At 28.4% G+C, this 20,067-nt stretch overlaps 4 protein-coding genes across 5 annotated transcripts in view; all 4 read left to right on the top strand.

Moving 5' to 3' along the window:
- The first annotated feature begins 1,786 nt into the window (after positions 1 to 1,786).
- Positions 1,787 to 6,757, top strand: LOC123260733 (protein scarlet-like). Of its 2 annotated transcripts, XM_044722007.1 has the most exons (10): positions 1,787 to 2,150; positions 2,302 to 2,474; positions 2,577 to 2,797; positions 2,868 to 3,051; positions 3,799 to 4,190; positions 4,257 to 4,854; positions 5,855 to 5,990; positions 6,073 to 6,178; positions 6,282 to 6,382; positions 6,513 to 6,757. In XM_044722007.1, the coding sequence occupies exons 3-10, from the start codon at positions 2,577 to 2,579 to the stop codon at positions 6,692 to 6,694; spliced, it is 1,920 nt and encodes a 639-aa protein (XP_044577942.1). In that variant the 5' UTR covers positions 1,787 to 2,150; positions 2,302 to 2,474; the 3' UTR covers positions 6,695 to 6,757. The 2 variants fall into 2 exon arrangements, with proteins under 2 accessions (XP_044577942.1, XP_044577941.1); XM_044722006.1 differs by lacking the exon at positions 2,302 to 2,474.
- A 1,238-nt stretch (positions 6,758 to 7,995) lies between these two features.
- LOC123261222 lies at positions 7,996 to 9,354 on the top strand. The gene is made up of 2 exons (XM_044722767.1): positions 7,996 to 8,172; positions 8,997 to 9,354. Exons 1-2 carry the CDS (start codon positions 8,095 to 8,097, stop codon positions 9,273 to 9,275), a joined length of 357 nt encoding a protein of 118 aa, XP_044578702.1. The 5' UTR covers positions 7,996 to 8,094; the 3' UTR covers positions 9,276 to 9,354.
- Positions 9,355 to 10,328: 974 nt separating this feature from the next.
- Positions 10,329 to 12,984, top strand: LOC123261224. Its single transcript, XM_044722770.1, has 2 exons — positions 10,329 to 10,482; positions 12,550 to 12,984. The coding sequence occupies exons 1-2, from the start codon at positions 10,411 to 10,413 to the stop codon at positions 12,817 to 12,819; spliced, it is 342 nt and encodes a 113-aa protein (XP_044578705.1). The 5' UTR covers positions 10,329 to 10,410; the 3' UTR covers positions 12,820 to 12,984.
- A 1,340-nt stretch (positions 12,985 to 14,324) lies between these two features.
- The window catches only part of LOC123260478, a 30,536-nt gene continuing 24,793 nt past the window's right edge, over positions 14,325 to 20,067 (top strand). Inside the window, exons 1-2 of the mRNA XM_044721586.1 lie at positions 14,325 to 14,468; positions 14,566 to 14,893. Of these exons, the coding sequence (XP_044577521.1) occupies positions 14,370 to 14,468; positions 14,566 to 14,893 (427 nt within the window). The 5' untranslated portion in view covers positions 14,325 to 14,369. The remainder of the gene's footprint in view (positions 14,469 to 14,565; positions 14,894 to 20,067) is intronic.

Raw genomic sequence — 20,067 nt, 5'->3', positions numbered from 1 at the left:
AATATGAAACGAACAAATTTTTATGGATTTGGAAAAAATCAGAAAAGTTAGAAACTTATTAGAGAATTTAAATAACTTTATCCCCGTGCAAAAAAATTCTGATTCAAAATGAATTTAAGATTGAAATTCATATTTTGACAAAAATATGAATTAATTTTGAGATCAATCATAATTTGAAATTGATTTGTAAATAGAAATTAGCACATCTGTAGAACTTTCGATCCTGCTTCAGAATTTTAATAAAGACTTAGAAATATTTAGGATTAATTTTATAAATAAAATATTCTTAAGTCTTTATTAAAATTCTGGAGCAGGATCGAAAGTTCTACAGAAGTGCTAATTTCTATCTGCAAATCAATTTCAAATTTGGATTAATCTCAAAACTAATTCATATTTGTGTCAAAATATGAAATTCAATCTTAAATTCATTTTGAATCAGAATTTCTTTTACACAGGTCGTTTCACTATGTCGGTTAGATTGAAAAAAGTTATTAAAAATATCAACGAACCAAAAAAGTTAGCGTCGCCGATCTTTTGTCTTTCTTCTTCAACGAAACTTAATTTCTGGTTTCAATAATCACTCTCACCATAATTATTATCATCATGAACTTACTAATTATCAATTTTCAAAAAACAATCAATTATTGCTAATAATACACAGAAAAAAAGTTTCACTTGAGCCTAGAAAATATTTTCTTCCTAATTATTTTCTTGAGCGAAAAAAAAAAATTTTTTTTGACACAAGAAATTTCACTTATTCCAACAAAATTAATTCTCTTGCTTTAAGAAATACGTAACAATCCAAGAAAATTTATTTAAGTCAAGAAAATCTTCTTGTTTTGAGAAAACTCAGCCTCTTGCTCCAAAAAATTTAGTTCTTGATAGAAGTAAATTTTCTTGTCTTGAGAAAATTTCTCTCTTGCTCCACAAAATTAAACATAAAGATAGAAGTATAAATTTTCATTAATATTTTTATTGATTAATATGTCAAATGGGAAGATCAAATAATATTGAATCATTTTTTTTCATTCAATATGTATAATTGCATGCTAGAATAATATAAAACGGGTATCAAATATTCAAGAGAAAAATTTTCTCACGGTGAGAAAATTTTTTTTGCCCTCCGGGCGGAAAGTGGCAACTTTCGTCCCGCTGCGCTAAACTAAGTTGCCGCTTTCCGCCTTCGTCGGACAAAAAAATAGTATACACTCCTCGGGAAGTAAATAAGAAAGCCTCAGATCACATGTTTGTTGACCTCGGCTTCGCCTCGGCCAACAATTACATGTGATCTGAGACATTTCTTACTTTACTTCCCTAGGTGTGTAATATACTATTTTCTCAGCTGAAGTAGGTGGCGCTGCTTCTCTAAAGTATCTAAAAATCTTGATCAAATATAAAAATTTATTGTATCAAGTATTTATGATAATTTGAATTAAGAAAAAATTACTTCCACCAAGAATATTTCAAGAAAAATTTTCACTTCGGCCAACACAACTTCGGTCTTCCTTTAGGCACTCGAAAATTTTCTTGAGCCAAGAATTTTGTTCTCCAGTCAAGTAATTTTTCTTTCTGTGTAACATTTATTTTTTCAACAGCATTTATAAGCACAGATTAGCGAATTTTTTAAATAAACACCCGATTTTTCTATCATACGTCATTACATTACTCCTTATTCTTACATAATATATAATATATCATCTCACAAAATGAACTAATGTAATATGAGTACGCGGATTTGAAAAATAAAAAAATTCAGTGGCGAGCTCGGGTAACCAGATTGAATAACTCGTTCTCAGTCACCCTATCGTAACTGAGTCGGGCGTTTGTTGTCTTCTCGGCGATACATTTGTATGTCATTCAGTCTTTTTTTATAAATTGTTCAATAATTTTTACAAATACTTTCTAAAAAAAAAAAAACGTCAAGAGAATTGTTTTCTAAAATAATTATTCGCGCAGTTTGGGAATTTTTATCACCGTGTATCTTCGTCAGAAAAAATTGATAACATGGGTCATGATCCAGAAAACATAATCTCACTTACTAATTATCCATGTATTACATGAATTTCTATTTAATCAATTACTTTTAGTGAAATTGTTTAAAATAACTTGTGAAAGTATTAAGAAGTGTTTTGCTTTTCAAAATTTTCAAGGTAATTATTAATTAATAATTATTTATAAAATTTTCTGCTGTATAATAAGAAAAGTCAAAGCTATTAATAAATAGTTTATTGAGTAATGTGTTACCTACATTGTTATCTTAATGAGAAATAATAATAATGATTATATTAATCCTAATGACAGACACAAAAGATTCTTTATACACACAATCAACAGATTGCAGCATAAATTTACGATTATGTGCACTTTTCAATAAGTGAACTCATTATTCTTCTAATATGAGTGCAAATATCTTACATACCTATTAACTAGTTCATTAGATAAACATTTCATCGAGACGTCTTTGGTCATTTCAAGCTAAGAGTTTAATACTTTCGCATTTGCATTATACAACAAATTACACTTGCTGAAATTTTTTGTAAAATAGTTGTTACTAATTTATTGTATTTTTTTTGAAGATGCAACCACGGTGTAGACAAAGTGTAAATGAAACTGCGCTGTGTTCGCCGACGAATTTAACGTTATCGTGGAGTAATATTTGTTACAAAGTTAAGGTAAAAAAAAATGACAGTTACGTGATGGATTTTTTCAAAGGTCGGCAAATGGAGTACATCAGTATATTGAATGGAGTTAGTGGTGTTGTCAAATCTGGCACTCTGATGGCAATTCTAGGATCTAGGTATCAGATAATTAACTTGTTTTTTTTTGGTAATCCATTTGTAATTCTTTTTTATATTTCTAATTTTTAGTGGAGCGGGTAAAACTTCTTTGTTAGCAACGATAAGCAAGAGAATAAAAAAAAGAACGACAGGGGACATTTTATTGAATGGAAAATTGTTTACTCGTGGATTAATGGCGAAAATCAGTGGTTTTGTACCTCAGGAAGATCTGGCTGTTAAATCACTTACTGTACAAGAACATATGGAATTTATGGTAAATCACACTGACAAAAAAATTATCAATGATTATTTACAAATTATCAATGATTTGAGAGAAAAAATTTTGGACTACACAGTAGAAAAAAAATTTATTTAAATCAAGTAAATAATTTTGAAGAATTTCATCTTTTTGATTTAAGTAGAAAATTCTCAAACTAAGAAATTAAGTAAATTTTAGTTGATTTAAGAATTTTTCTACTTAATTCGAGATTATCAAATTCTTTGAAATTATTTTTTTGATTTAAGAATTTTTCTCTTGATTCAAGTTAATTTTTTTTTTTTTCAGTTTAAGAGTATCATTTTAAATAATTAATTAATTCAATAATTTCTCTGTTTGATTCAAGACAATGAAATTATTCAATACAAAATTATATTTTGATACAAGATTTTTTCTCTTGAATCAAATGCATTTTTGATATCTTCAGTGTAACGTAGCAATGTTTTGTACACCTTAAATTTTAAGCATAAATGAAAGGATTAATCAAACAGAGAATTTAATTTTGAGAAAAAGCATGACCGGAATATATAAGCAAATTTACAAGAATTATTATATATTTTACTGACTTTTTAATTAAAAGTTTTAATCTGTAGAATTCAATTTTGTTATTAAAAATCATTTACCAAGTACAAAAAATTTCCCTGCAGAAAATTAAAATTTGCTGTAACTTAAAATGTATATTTTATAAAATTAAACAGTTTTGAAATTTAATTAAATAATTTTAATCGAATTAAAAAAAAACAGGCTAAAATGAAAATAGACAGACGTTACCGTCGAGTAGCTCGGAGTCAAAAAATCGACGTGCTGCTTCTAGATCTAGGATTAATCGAACTCAAAAACTCAAAATTGTCAACTCTGTCAAACGGCGAGTGGAAAAGAGTATCTCTAGCTGTTCAACTCTTGACAGAACCAAAAATTTTATTCTGTGACGAACCAACTACTGGATTAGACAGTTATTCAGCAACAGTGGTCATAGATGCGCTAAAAAACATTGCAGTTAAAGGCAGAATTGTTATTTGTTCCCTTCATCAGCCTGCTTCTGGCTTACTGGATCATTTTCACAAAATTTACCTCCTTGCTGCGGGTAATTTAGCTTTTCAAGGAAGTCTTTCTGAAGCTACTGCATTTTTCTCAAGGTATTTTCCAGAAAACTTCGATTATAATTTCCAATTGTTGAATTTTTTATTTAATATTACCTATAGTTTAGGTTACAATTGTCCATCAATTTATAGTCACGCTGAGTTTTTTGTGTCACTATTATCTATTATTAGAGGAAATGAAGATGAATGTTTCAAAAAAATAATTAGAATATGTGCGGAGTTCAAAAAATCTGCATACGGAAAAAAAATGACCACTTCTATTGAAGAATCTTATGCTGGAACTTCAGTAGATATTGATGATGGAGATGGTAAAGACATTCCGCATCCGATATTTGCTGCTAATTACTTACCACTGAATGACTTCAAAAAGATTCCTAGTTTCCAACAATTGAGGTGGTTAATATGGCGCAATTACATTGACTACAAAAGAAATTCATCGGCAATTTTTCTAAAATTTTTGATCTACATAATTGGGGGATTGATTCTTGCGACTCCTTATATACATGTTACGAGGAATATCGACCAGCGCAGTATACAAAACGTTCAGGGTTTGATGTATTATATTGTGACTGAGACAATATTTACCTTTCATTACGCTGTGTTCTACACGTTTCCTAAAGAAATGCCACTTTTGTTACGCGATATGGCTAATGGACTCTATTATCCTCTGCCTTATTATGTCAGCAAAGTTGCCGTAATGGTGAGATAATTTTTTTTACGAAAAAGAGATTTTATCATGATTGTAACAAAGATGATTTTAGAATTTTCGTATAAAAATAATTTTATGATAGCATTAACGATTTTTGTATTGTAGTTTTTCATTACTATACGATAGTAATCTTCAAAATGAAGTAATTGTAAGGTTTACTATTTATACTGAGGAAAAAATTAATTTGATTCAAGAGAAATATCCTTGAACCAAGAAAATTATTTTGACGAGTTCTATTATCTTCAATCAAGACGAAAAATTCTTGAATCTAGTAAAATTTAATTAAATTAAGTCAAAAAAACTTTTTCTATTCAATAATTTTTCTATTTAAATCAAGATAATGATGCTCTTCACAATAACTTGTTTGGTTCCAAAATTTTTTCTCATATCAAATTGATTTTTTTCCCGTGTGTGATTAAAAATCATTATATTGTATTATGGTTTAATAGATACTAGTTTTTTTATAAAAGCGTTGAAACTCTTTCTAAGCAAAAAAAAAACATTAAATTTTGTCGCTTTCTCAAAGAAAAAAATCATTTTTGACTGCAATTGTCTCAATTTTGGTCAATCGACTTCAAATTTTAACACCGTGTGTATTATACATCTAGTTACGGATATTCTAACGTCTGAAAACTTTTTAATAAATAGGTCTTTGCGTATGTACTACATTGATAAAAAAATTAACTTGACTCAAGAGCCAAAATCTTGAATCAAGAATACCATTTTGAAGAAAATTATTTTCTTAAGTCAAGAGCATAAATTCTTGAGTCAAAAAATTATTTTTGATTTAAGTAAATTTTTCTTGTCTCAAGAATTTATTCTCTTGACTCAAGAAAATCATTTTTTTCAAAATGGTATTCTTGATTCAAGATTTTGACTCTAGAGTCAAGTTAATTTTTTTATCAGTGTACAACCAAAACTACAATAGATAGATCTTTGACGCTTCCGTAAAATTGTCAATATTTGAATTATTGAATATGAATTTTTCCAGATACCAGGATCCATTATCCAACCGTTCATTTATTCAGCATTGATCTATTGTATCACAGGATTAAGAGGTGGATTAATAAGTTTTTTATATTTCGTTTTACCAGTTGTACTTGGAGCCATATCTGCCGGCGCCCTTGGTATTAACAAACCATTACTCTATTGTAATTATATTACTACTATAAATAATTATTCGCCACTCAACTATTAATTTATAAACAGGATGCTTGATGTCCGCATTGTTCGACTCTTTTGAAACTGCATCACTGTTATCAGTTTCTCTCGACTTTCTGACACTCATTTTCAGCGGAGTTTATCTCAATCTCGGGTAACCGCGTTCCTCATAATAATAATAATTAATGATAATAATAACAATTTTTATCAATAACTACAAACTACAATTAACAAACTGATTTTTTTCCATGTTAAAGAAATCTACCAGCGCGTATATCATGGTTAAAATATATTTCACAATTCTACTACAGTACAGAAGCTGTTTCAGTGACTCAATGGCGCGAATATAATTATATAAGTATGTAAATATTCAAAGTATACTTAACTTATCAATTTTATAAAGTAATTCACTAATCAAATAATTATGTAAATAATTATACTGCCGCTAAATTTATCATTCTTGACTAAAAATAAATTATTTGCTCAAGATTGTTCGACAAACATTGATACACCGTGTATAGCAACTGGTGAACAAGTTATGGAAAATTTTGGATTTGCACCTGACAATTATTACATCGACTTAATGGGTCTACTCGCTATTTTCACTTTCAGTCATTTCGCAGGTTTTATGGCTATTTTCTATAGAAGTTTCAACGAGCCCGTTTATTGAATCATTTTTTTTATTTTCTAAGAAAATTTTGAGTAATAAATACACGGAAGAAATAGATACGAATTTTTAGTCGTGAATCGGAAATAAACACACTGACAAAAAGATTTTTTGATATTTTATAAATTTTATTAACTGTTAATGAATAATGTTTTAACATCAGATGATGCAATGAACATTGATTAATAGTTAATAAATATTTGTTTAGATCTTCGAATAAAAATTAAACTTTGACATTTTTTATGACCCCACAACTTCAATAGAAAATATAATTTTATTAGATCAGATAGATTGACAATCTTTTTATTAAAAAAAAAAAAATAAATAATGGTCGTAATAAATTACAGAATTTTTTTACGGTGAAAATAATTAATGTATCGTACTTTTATTCTAAAATATTATGGTATTAATTATTTATAAACAATTTTCACATTGCACCGTAAACAAAACATATTCACTCCAAAAAAATGATCAACTTTTAATAAATTTTTCAATAAGTGAAAAATTATTAAATTAAATAATTGTAAGCACTGTAGAATACAGGGCAGACTTTTCTGACCATAAAAATGATTCGTTTCAGTAAAGAAAATATCACTATAAAAGACTTTATTCATTTTTTACATACGAATGACTATGCTGTGTTAAACGGTAATTATTCGTATCTATTTTTATCATGTAGTACGTAAAATTAGTTAATTATAAGTTAAACTCCATATAATTATTTTTGTACCTCGTTATCTGTCGAAAAAAATACTTGCAAATGTTATTTTTCAAATAAAATAATTGTAATTAAAATTAGATTTATAAATATGACTAAATTTTGTTGTTTTTATTATTATTATCATTATTAATATTTTTTGTAATTAATGTTAAGATACATTTGTGCTTCAAAAACTTTTGGTAATGACAGCCGTAAGTTTTCTTATCAATAAAAAACTTTTAATACTTCTTAAAAATAAAATGCAATTATTATTGAGTTTTGTAAGAGTTATTTAAAAAAATAAAGCTTCTTGATCATTACTCAATTTCTTTTGTCATTAGTGATTAACGAGTTTAATAGACGTTAATTAATAAGACCGCTTATTGACGCAAAAAGAATTTTTTTTTCTTTTTCGGGATTCCCATAAATTTTTTTATTTTCTCTAGATTGCGAAATGTTTCATTGGTTAAAAATATATTTCAATATCAATACAAGTTGCCACGTAAATTTTAGAATTCTGAACACATCTCTACGATCTCAACTACAAATAAAAGAAAGCAATTATAACTTTCATGTATTAGAAAAAGATATTTTTTTCTGAGATATATAAATATGAAAGAATCAGATTCTAACTACTCAGTATTGTCAATTTTTCGACATTGCTATTTAAAGAAATAATAAAACTTTAAAAAATTCTTTTACGATGGTCAGCTATCAATTAACAGCGTTTATTTCACTAGCATTGGTCTGTACTTGTTCCAATGCTTTTACATTTGAAGCCGTAAGTATTAACTGATAATTTCAACAATTTATAATTTTTTTTTTTCCAATTAAAAAATGGTGTATCAGATAGAAACGGCTTTAAATATTTTTAAAATTACTTGAATAATTTATTCAAAAATTACGTCAGTAATTAATATTTATTCATGATTAAATGCATAAATCATTGGACTGAGTATTTTATTGTCATGCAAATCAGATTGCTTATTTATAACATTACACTGGAAAAAAAAAGTTTTCTGCTCTGCACGATACGATATTGCTACTGTTGCGATACACACGTCGCTGTCTAGAGGATAGTGAGGTTAGAAAAACTGTATAGTAACGGAAGCAATACTATCATGCACAGCTCCCGAATAGATCGCGACGGTTGCTATCCAGACTGCTACTCGTAGCTATAAAGATTGTACCTGTAACGATACTCTCGTTGCAACACAGAAGATGTTGCCGAGCAGATAACTTGTTTTTCCAGTATACTCATTTTTTTATGGGGTCTATTATTTTTTAATAAAATGATTTAAACCACACTCTGTTATACATTGAACTACATATTATTTCACACTTGTTTTAAATACACCTCACGCCCAACATATTTGTCTGTCATATTATCATAATAACTTTACGTAAACAAAATTCGTCTTGTAAAAATAAAATTAATGTAGTGTTATATCAACAAGACCTTGATATTGGCCTTCAGGCATTTGAAGTCTTTTCGGAATAAAAACAGAGCAATATTCAATAAAATAAATGTTCCATCGATTATTCGGAAAAATAGTGTCATCAATGTTTTATCATTAATTTCTTTCAATGTTTTTTTATTTTCAGCCAAAATGCATTATTCGCAGTTATTGTGGAAGAGATAATGCGATAGTGAAACTTGTTCCACAGAAACCATTCAACGGATTAATTGGCACGGACGTTGAGAACCCAGAGTGTAAACTTAGATTCAAATCTGATGAGAAATCGATTTTATTCGATGTGAACTTCAAAAATTGTACATTAGGATCAAATCAATTTGTGTTACATGTTTACAGCCCTATAATGTTAACAGAAGATTTTGGGTTCCGTGGACCAGCTCTTATCTCTGAACAAGTCACTTGTTAACAGACGGACTAAAAGTAACAATGATTTTTGTAAAATCTCAAAAATCGATTCCATGAGTAAAAAATAAAAAGAAATCAATAGATCATTACACAAATTTTTATTTTGTACCTCAATAACACCCAAAAACGACAAATTGGTGACTTAGCAGGAACATAACGTCATTTTCAATATGGCGGCTATTTTATTGAAGCACTATCTGATGTTAATTTTATTTTAATTCGACATAATGTCTTTGCTAAAAATTTTATTATATCAACTGAAGATTACATTTTTTTTTCGAGCTCAAACAATTTTTAATTGTATGTAAAAGAACAATTAAAAGCTAAAAATAATTTTTCGTAAATCACTTTAGTGTTTTTTTTTACACAAAAACTTTTTCGATTTAAACATTTTATAAATTACTTATTTACTTTATAAACGTATATCTTTTATATTACGAAATAGTTTGACGTCAAATTGATATCGAATAAATTATTAACGGTTGATAAATCTGATAATTCGTCGATCATTTTTAGCAGTAATGAATTTTATATTTGATTGATTAGCCACCGTACGTCTAATATAAAATGCATCTCATTGAATTAAAGAGATATTGAACTGCAATCAGAGAATTGAATTCATTTAGCAAAAAATTTTCTGCCTACTCATTCTTAATAATTTGTCAATTAAATATTTTTAAAATAAATTCAATTATTCATTTTGAAAATTACGATTTGAGTATGAATTACTCATAAATTCATCATGTTAGATCAATATCAATAATGATTAATCGACTGTAAATTTCATAAATTTATTATACTATATCTGGAATAATTTTTGAAGCGTGACTAAAATTTTATTAAAATGCTCATTTGTTACCTTTTTACAACCAAAATATTTATTTTCAATTGAATTTTTTTTTTGTTATGGTAATGCATCATAACCGCATTTGTTTAATCATTATAGTCACCCAAACAGCTGTACTGCAAATTAAACGAAAATAAACAAACCAAGATAACAAAAGAGTTTTATGTTGAAAGAGTGGGGTTTTTAATTTTATGTATATATATGCGAAGAGATCGGAAGAAATTAATTCAGTTCACTTTGAAACAGTTTAATCGAAACAAACTTGTTAAATATAAAATATAAAATCAAAATGGTTAAGTTATACTTTCTTGCATTGGCTGCGGCGGTTTTAGTTCTTGCTCCGTCAGATGTCTCTGCTATCGTAAGTCATTGAAACAATCCATATATTTTATTTTTTGTGTAATTTATATTAAAATTCAAATCTACACTGAAAGAAAAAATTTCTTTTGAAAAAAATCGGCATTGTTGTGACAAAAAATTAAAAAAAAAAAGTTTCTGCTCTGCACGATACGATATTGCTACTGTTACGAAGCACACACGTAGCTATTTAGAGGAGAGTGAGGTTAGGAAAACTATATACTAACGGTAGTAATAGTATCATGAATGGTACCCGAATGGATCGTGACGATAGCTATCCAGACTGCTATTTGTAACTACACGGATTGTTCCTGTAACGATTCTAATTGTAATACAGTAGATGGTGCACGGAAAAAACAACATTTAACTGGTTTCCATGTCGGATGGAACCTAATTTCATCTACACGGAGAAAAAAGTATTGCTATTTTCACGATACAGTATAGTGATGATCACGATCCTCGTATGACTATACTTTAGATGTGCATATGCCCGATCTAGTGGATCGTGATTATTACGATCCACATGGATTCGGATATCGAGTGTCTATATTGCTATGGTTTATAGATGATTAAGTTATCTTTAATTAAATGTTAATTATATTTTATTGCAGATTATTGTTTTTTTAGTTTTTTGGTATATTATTGTTATTAACATAAATAAAAATTCCTATTGTAGCTTGATTAGTTTAAAATTTTTGTGTAGATTATGACAGTCAATAATTGGGTTAGGTTTAAAAATTTTTAAATAATGACTTACAGTAGTTGGACTTTATCTTATATAACTCTTTTTTTATTTTTACAAATATTATTAGCTTAGAAATTTGTATTATCGAAATATTCATTTAAAAGAGGCAAATATTTTTGTCATAAGAAAAAAATTTTTTAATGGAATTTTTACTCCTTTATTACTGAATGTACTCCATACAATTATATTTTTTTTTTTTATAAAATAGTATAGGATCAAATCATTTATGCTAAAAAAGACTTTTATGAAAACAAGAATTTTATTTATTTAATACAATATATAATGTACATTGTTTCTTCTTATCAACGCAGTAGAATTATATACAATAACCACGGACACGACATTAACACAGTTAACATAGGAAGATTTATTTCTTTACTATAGCCTTCAAAAATCGACACAAGTTTTTCAAGATTCCACTCGAGTAATTTATCAACAACCCAATCATCCATATCGCTGTTGATATTAATTAACTAATTTATGTAATTATCACTATTTTATCACAAAAATTGTAAACAAATCTACTCGTAAGAGTTTCAGACTTGGTTATGCGTGGCGGCGCTGAAGGCGTCGTGGATCGTGATAATCACGATCCATTTCGCCGTAGTAAGAAAACGTTTCTTTATGATCGCAATACGTTTTGACATATTCACTATACCATGGAAAGTTCATATAAGAATCCGAAGTATAGAGTATATCAGGTTATAATATCGTGAAAATGACGATACTGTTTTGAGCTAATCACAATACTACGTTCACGATCCACTGGATCACTATAATAGCAATACTTTTTTCTCCATGTATAGTGAAAAAATATATAGATGGTAACTACTTCTATGTAGATTGTAGTAGGGACAATCTTCATTAAACTGAGTCCCATCTCGGATTGAACTGAGTTAAATGAAGATTGTCTCCACTACAATCTACATAGAAGTACACAGTTAAAAATTGTGCGTCAATGCGTCAAAAAATTTTGTGTTAAAAATTTCTATGTTAAATATTTAACACTTTTTTGTGTTAATTGAACACTTTTTTTGTATTAATTTAATACAATAAATGTTAAATTTACACATAAAAGTGTTAAATATTTAACACAAAATTTTTTGACGCAATGACGCAAAATTTTTTACTGTGTAGTTACTATCTGTACATTTTTTCACTATAGTGGAACTAGGTTCCATCCGATATGGAAACCAGTTAAATATTGTTTTTTCCGTGTGCTGAGTAGAAAACTTTTTTTTCAGCGTACTTTTCAATTTCTCTTTGCAATGCAATTCTTGACTTTTTAGTCTAACAAAAAAATTAATAATCAATAATTATTTACAGAGTAATTTCCACTACAAATGTAATGGAGGAAATATTCTAGTAAGTTTCACTCCTTCGCGCGACCATTCTGGAACAGTGACCGTCGTGGGCGCTCGCAATTCAGCTTGTACAGTATCGTTCAAAGTGAATGAACCTTTTCAACATACCTTCGACGCGAAACAATGTGGAGGTTCAGCCATGAAGCTAAAAGTTATGGAATCTCAACTAGTAGTTCACGGTGGTTCAACTTCTTCATCATCTTCATCTTCAACCCAATCTGTTAACTGCTAATTTCTTCTGACTAATATTCATTGTAATTATTTTATCAAATTAAATTCATTAATTTGTTTATTTAATCCAGAAGTTGTATTGTAAAATAGTTATCTAGTAATTGATGGTTAAATATTAATGTATACTTATTAATTTTCTTTCGAAATATATGATTATTTAATATTACGTGAAATTGAATGTTTTTTTAAGAGATGGAGATGTTAGGCCTGAAAGAGCGTCAGTGAAGAACATTTTTTTAACCTCAAAATTAGTTTCAACTTGCATTTTTTTATTGATACCTTTTCTTTAAATTTTACAAAAATTGTAAAAATTGTAGCATCTGTTTTTAATGAAATTTTATCGAATTTTGTTGGAAAATTTGTCAGCATATTTTATCAGTAGCTCTTTTAATAAATCAATTCTTTTTGTTTGAAGTGAGTAAATATATTTGCAGATGTTTTGATAAGTGGAGATTAAAAATATTTCAATTTAAAATTAAATGTTATCATTAAATTTGTTAATAAGACAATAAATTAGTCGACAAATTTCAAAAGTAAATTGTTTATTCAATAATGATTTAATACATTTTAATTTAAAAATTCATTTTATAATAATTTCTTATTTATTATTTACTAAAATTAATTAAAAAAAAAAAAAATGTTCAAATTGATCTTTTGATAAAAATTCAAAATTAGTGGAAATTATTTTTTTCATTAAAAGTAAAATAAAAATTTTATTATTCAAATCAAAGCATAAAAATTTTAAATGTTCTCTCCAACTTGTTCAACAGCTGAGTATATCTAAATTTTTTCGTCATTATGTTGAATTAACATCTTCCATATTACCAATTATCACTTAAATTTACCGAATTTTAATAATTTTTTTAATCAATCGTTTCTCCACACATTATTCGTACAAACAATTTTTTCTGAGTGAACATATTTTTTAACCAAGGGAACTACGCTTTATGATTTACAATGAGTTTATCTCTACAAAATTTGTCAAATCATTAATTTTGATGGCTCTTTTTTTAATTATAAAGTACATTTTTTTCGTATATTCGTATGTTTTATAAATTGTCTGCGTTCAGCCTGAGATATTAAAAAAATCTTATTTTTTTTACTGATTGCATATATACGAGTCTGAAAAAAAATTATGCAAGAACATAAGTAAAAATTCAGTATTTTTAATTATTAATAATTTTATATTTAAAACAAACTAACACAATATTTTTCTTAATGAATCCCGTGCTATATTCATAAGACAGAAATAAAAATACCCAAGAATTTCGATAAAATTTGAATTTTGAAACAAAAAAAAATTGAGAAAGAAGAAATATTAATTTATCTTCATTTTTCAAGTAGTAAATTAAGATAATTGAATCAAATAAAATGTTTTGAATAAATACTGTGGTCTATTGTTTACTCCCCTGCCTTTTCATAGTTTAGGAGTGGGATGGACACACTTCAGTCTATAAATATAAAACTAAATTCATAATAAATTCAGTTTTGTGTTAATTCTATGTAAAGAAATATATTTACTTATCAAGATGTTGTACATAATATTAAAATATGCAACATAATTTAATTGAAAAAATGAATACCTTGTTAGTTTTACTTGCTGTAACAATTGCTATATTGACTGATAAATCTACAGTAACACCGCCTTCAGTAAGTAAATAATGAATAAGGATTAAATCTGTACAATTTCTTAATTTAAAACTTCAATTATAAAATGATAAATTCTTTGTACGATATTTTTTTTTAGTCAGACGAGCGTGTGACAGTTGAGTGTATGGCCAGAAATGTGAAGATGAAATTTACACCATCGAAACACTTCCAAGCAAAACTAGGCGTTGAGATGAATTTCAACAAGATAGGTTGTTTCGAATATGGTGATCCTGGCAAAGAAGTTGCGCTTGTTGTTAACTTCAAACATTGCACCAACAAAAATCATACATTTGAACTGCGTATACTCGAGAAGTACAAGGGTTTGGAACATGATCCTGATTTCAAGAAAAAGAGGGCTACTCGCGTCTCATATGCTACTATCACATGTCCTCCGTTTCCAAAAATACCAGCCGATACGCGTTTCGGTAAATGTCCTGGGTATATCACCAGGGTTAATGGCTGGGCAAAGTGTTTCGAATCCGAATAAGTATTGAATAATTAGGAGAGCCTGGGGCACGACGGCCCCCTCAAGCCGATTTTTCCTTTTTTTGGCTTTTAACCATCAAATTCATTTATTATCCATCTATTGCGAACGAATCAGTCGAAATTTTGCTAAAAATCGAAAAAAATTTTTTTTTCCGGGGCACGATGGCCCCCTCCTCAAAAAATCATATAAAAAAAAATTTTTTGTTACTAAAGCTATTACCATCAACATCTAGAGATTCTCCTCCCAGAAAGCGTCGTCGAGGAAAAACCACGATTTTTACAAGTCTTGAGTATCGCCGAGAACTCACAGAAAATAAAATTAACATGAAGCAAAAAAAAAAAGACCTCAAATAATCAAAAAATAAAATCAAAACCAAAAAATTTAGAAAAAAAAAAACATTTTAAATATAAAAATGATGTTTGCCATTGTCTTTATTGCAATGGGCTTTCCTCAGAGTCCTCACAGTCATGGATTCAATGTAAAAATTGTAATAAATGGTCTTATGATTCTTGCGCAGGAATTGGCGAAGAATATTCTGATGAATATGTTTGTGATCATTGCAAATAATCATATATTCATTAAAGTATCTCGATGTAATTTCCTAATCATCGAACATTTATATTTCATGGTTTATTCAAAGTTTCATTTTTGTTAACGTCTTAAAAAATTATCATAAATTTTATTGTTAAGCTGTTAATAAGTTTTAAATAGATATTAATTAAAAATATAATTAATTTCTTTTATTGCACTCAGAGATTTTAAACCTAAGTACAAGAAAAAATACAGAGATGTTATTTAGCAATGAATTGGTAACATTAGTTTACATTAATAAATACATAAATACATTAATAAATAATTAATAATTTAATTATTACTGGTTTAATTTTAAAAAACCGTGTTTTCAATTTTTTATAAGCTATATAATTCAACTTCTCATTAAAGTTTTCAGTTTAATTAAATTCATTCTGATTCATTGACCTACAAAAGGGGGGAAGGGCGTCGTGCCCCAAGTATTGTTACAATTTATTGTGTTTTTTATTTTTAACCGCTAAGAAAATTGAAAATTTTGAAAAATCGGGAAGTTATTGGTTTTACCCCGTTTTGCCAAAATCGAGTTTTCATCAGATCTCGACGTTTTAAGGTCACAGGAAGCTTCCCTGACTCTTCCCGCGATGGTACCGTGCGGATGTATGTATGTGTGCATGTGTGTGTGTGTGTGTGTATGTGTGTATGTATGTAAACTACTCATAACTTTTGAACGGCTCGGCCGATCGGATCGAAATAGGTGGCGATCCAAAGAGTATCATTGCCTTTCAATTTCGTAAAAATTTGAATTGATTCGGTTCGCTAGATTTTGAGAAATCTCAAAAATAAAATTTTCAAAAAATCGATTTTTTGGAATAACTTTTAAACGGCTTTATCGATCAACTCCAAAAACTAATCTGCTCTTAAGTTTGAAAAACTACGTCGATTGCCACCAGTCCCGTCAAAATCGGTTGATTCGTTCAAGAGTTATCGAAAACGAAAAATTTCGAAAAATGTGTTTTTTTCACATAACTTCGACATTTCACTTCGGATCGTTTTTGATGAAATAGAATAATTATTAGAGCCCAAAAAACCTCGTTGATCGCCTCCAAGAACGTAAAAATCGGTTGATTGGTTCGTGAGTTATCGTTGTCGAAAAAATTCGGAAAAAGTGAATTTTTCAAATTTCTCTAAGATTTTCGGTTCGATCAGTTTGTGTTTAAAAGTATATTGTATCCCGGATTGAGTACAAAAAATACTGTTTCATTAAACTGCTATCAGACTTTTGAGCTCGAAGAGCTCAAAAGCTTAGAACAGCTTACTCTATGAACTCAGAGAGCTCAAAATAACATAGAAATTATATTTTTGAGCTCGAAGAGCTCAAAAACGTCATAAGTGCAATTTTAAGAGCTTATTTATGGAATTAGCGAGAGGTTGCAGGGATGGCCTTAGGGTCAACCGTTTTCCAGATTTTTTTTTTTTAATAAATATTGTTTGAACATAATTTTAATACATTAATTTCATTAATCTAGTGTTGTTTAATTTTTAGAGTAACATAAAGTTAAATTTTAAATTTGAACGAATCATGATTTGCAAGCTGATGATAATTGCGTGTTCTGTTTTATCATTCGAATGCCGATAAGACAGAATTTCATACTCTGATGTTAACATGCATTTGTGTGTTGATATCGAAGTGTCTTCTAAATTGATGTAAATCGGATGGCAGAGTTATTAAAACTAAATTTAGTTAATGTATTATTTACATTTTGTAAATTAGTATATCTCTTGATAGCCAGCGCTTTCTTAGATAGTAGTAGATTTTCAGCAGTTATGGTTAACTTAACATCAAGTTGGCGGTAATTCTTCACTAAATAACAGTTGTAAGCAAATTGATGAAAATCTACGGCCGCAATTCGAATACAAGTTAACCATCAAACTTGTAGTTAAATTTTCTTTCAACTTTACTACAATTTGACTGAAATACTTGTATGTACAGTAAGTCTGGACATCTATTTGCAGAGTAACTTATAGGTAACTTAACTGAAACCACTTGCTTTGCTAACTCTTTCCTTCAAGTTTGCTTCAAATTGCGGCCGTAGATTGACAGCAAGTTTCAGGTAAGGTGGCTATCAGGGTACTATGGGTACTATTTGAGTAATCAAGTTTCATTATCATAAGTGAATCTTCTGACGGTAGATAAAAACTGCTATCCGTTTCCCCACAGTTTCAGTTGATGATAATCCACTTCAAGAATTTTTAATGTTACCGTATAACTTCCCTGATAGCCAAGTTGGCCGCAACTTTCTGTCAATCTACTGCCGCAACTTGTCACCAAGTTGGCGGCAACTCTTGGAAATGAACTCGGTTGATGTCAACTTGTTCACCAAGTTGTCGACAAAAGTTGCTTCTGAAACTTTTTCACACCAAGTTGACGACAAGTTTCTCAAGAAATTTGGCGACATATTGCGGTAGTAGATTGGGCTCTTTTTTCTCAGAAACTTGTCGCCAACTTGACGCCAACAGTTACAAATTCGAAAGTTGACCGCAAGTTGTCGCTAAGTTGGTGGCAACTATCTGACACCAACTTGGTTGGTCTGAAACTCTGGCTATCAGGGTTACCACTACATTCTTAAGGTTTTCAATGATAATAACTCCAAATGATAACATTGCGACCGTGTTAATTCGATATTAAAACCGCTACCATGTGTTCGAATTTTTTATCTTCTACCAGTAAAAATCTACATTTTTTTTTGTATTCATCGAAAAAAATCGCAAGTTAAAAACTTCGGTTGCATTTGATTATGATTTTAACTCAGAAATTTTACAGTTTCAATTTAAAATTATGATTTTAACTCAGAAATTTTACAGTTTCAATTTAAAATAAAATAAACAACAATAACTTGAAAGATTCATTAATTTAATTTTAAAAAAATACCTTGATTGAATTTTCGAACTACTCATTTTTAAAATAAGGCGCAGATTAAATATCTTAAATTATTTATCAAATAAAAAATTATAAGTTAATCCATTTCTTTTAGTACATTTGGAAAAAAAATTATCAAATAAATAAAATATGTAATTTTCACAACCTTGCTCAAAAATTGTTTTTTAAATATTGACAAATAAAAATTTCCAAAATTTTTTCGATATCGGAATATCATTAAATAATCTTTTTTAACTCAATTAAAATAAAGTTTTAATACTAATAAGTAATTGTGATCAAAATTAACATTTAATATTAATATCTCATATTGAACGCTTACAGAAAATAATTGAATGAATTAAATGTTAAATTGAGCCATATATAATGACCAAATCTCTACAACAATGAAATAAAGTTTGATCTGCGAAAATGTTAATCATTGAATAAGGCAGATTATTAAAACAAATATTTTTTTTATTTAATTCATAGTGTTTTCCTCTCATCTTCCATCTCAAGTCTTCTGGTACTCAATTAGATACGGGCACATATAAGATACAAGTATCTAAAAAATAAAAATGAACCAACAATTGGAAGTGGGTCCGGCTTTGTTGATCCAAGGCGATAATTCTAGCCTGCGAAGAGTTTTTTCTCGCCCTACTCATTGAAGGTATACGATTGACGATAGACAGCAATAATAATAAAACTGTACATATAAAGTATAATTGTTGAATAAAGACGTGATGATAATTATAGATCTCAGACCGGTGAATAGTTTTATGAGAAAGGTCTCTACCAGTGTTCAGTCTTCAGTGTGGTAAAAGCCAAATTTAATCAATACCTTAAGTTAAGTTGAGTTAAATAAATAGTTTTTTATTCAATGTGTACAGCAGAAGATAAAATTTTAACGATTAAAAAAATGCCCATGAGCCCCGACTATTACTTTATAACTTCGGAGATCCTTTTTTACGATTTCATACTGAAAACTTCATATGTCGGCAAAGGCTTTCTCGATTCTCGTATTTGGGATTCCAGATTAAGAGATATCATTCTCTTTACTGTACTCCACACTTTATACGCATAAATACACAAAATATCCCAAATAAATCGATGATTTTGAGAATCGACTTTCGGTTTTCAGAAAAATCTTCACTTAATTATCACTTGCTACCAGTTCAATCATAAAATTTTTTAAGCTTCCTTAATATCCATTAATATTCATGGAAATATAAATTGCTTCTAATGAAAGAATCGATTAAGAAAGTGTTGACCTCATCAAATTATTTTTAATGTTTATTATTTGATCGACTATTTAAAAAATAGAAAGCCAGCGGGAAGATAGACCACCGAAGAACTTTACTCATTGATAATCAACCGTTACACGTTGCACCATATCATAGCTTGTTGAAGAGAAATTAAAATATTGAGGAAAAACATCTTAATGTTCCTATTGGTTTGTAATGATCAATGATATAACGATAATAAGATTTTATTGACGTTCTAATTTTTGTTAACTAAGAGATTATTATTAGGTCAGAGACCTAATAACAATTTGACTGCTAATAGTCTACCTAATTTATAGTTTAAACTGATGTATATATATATATATATATATATATATATATATATATATATATATATATATATATAGTTATATATATATATAT

Source organism: Cotesia glomerata, linkage group LG3 (assembly GCF_020080835.1).
Source record: "Cotesia glomerata isolate CgM1 linkage group LG3, MPM_Cglom_v2.3, whole genome shotgun sequence".
NCBI lineage: Eukaryota > Metazoa > Arthropoda > Insecta > Hymenoptera > Braconidae > Cotesia > Cotesia glomerata.
Note: the sequence above shows the minus strand (reverse complement) of the source record. Positions and strands in the feature narration are given on the sequence as shown.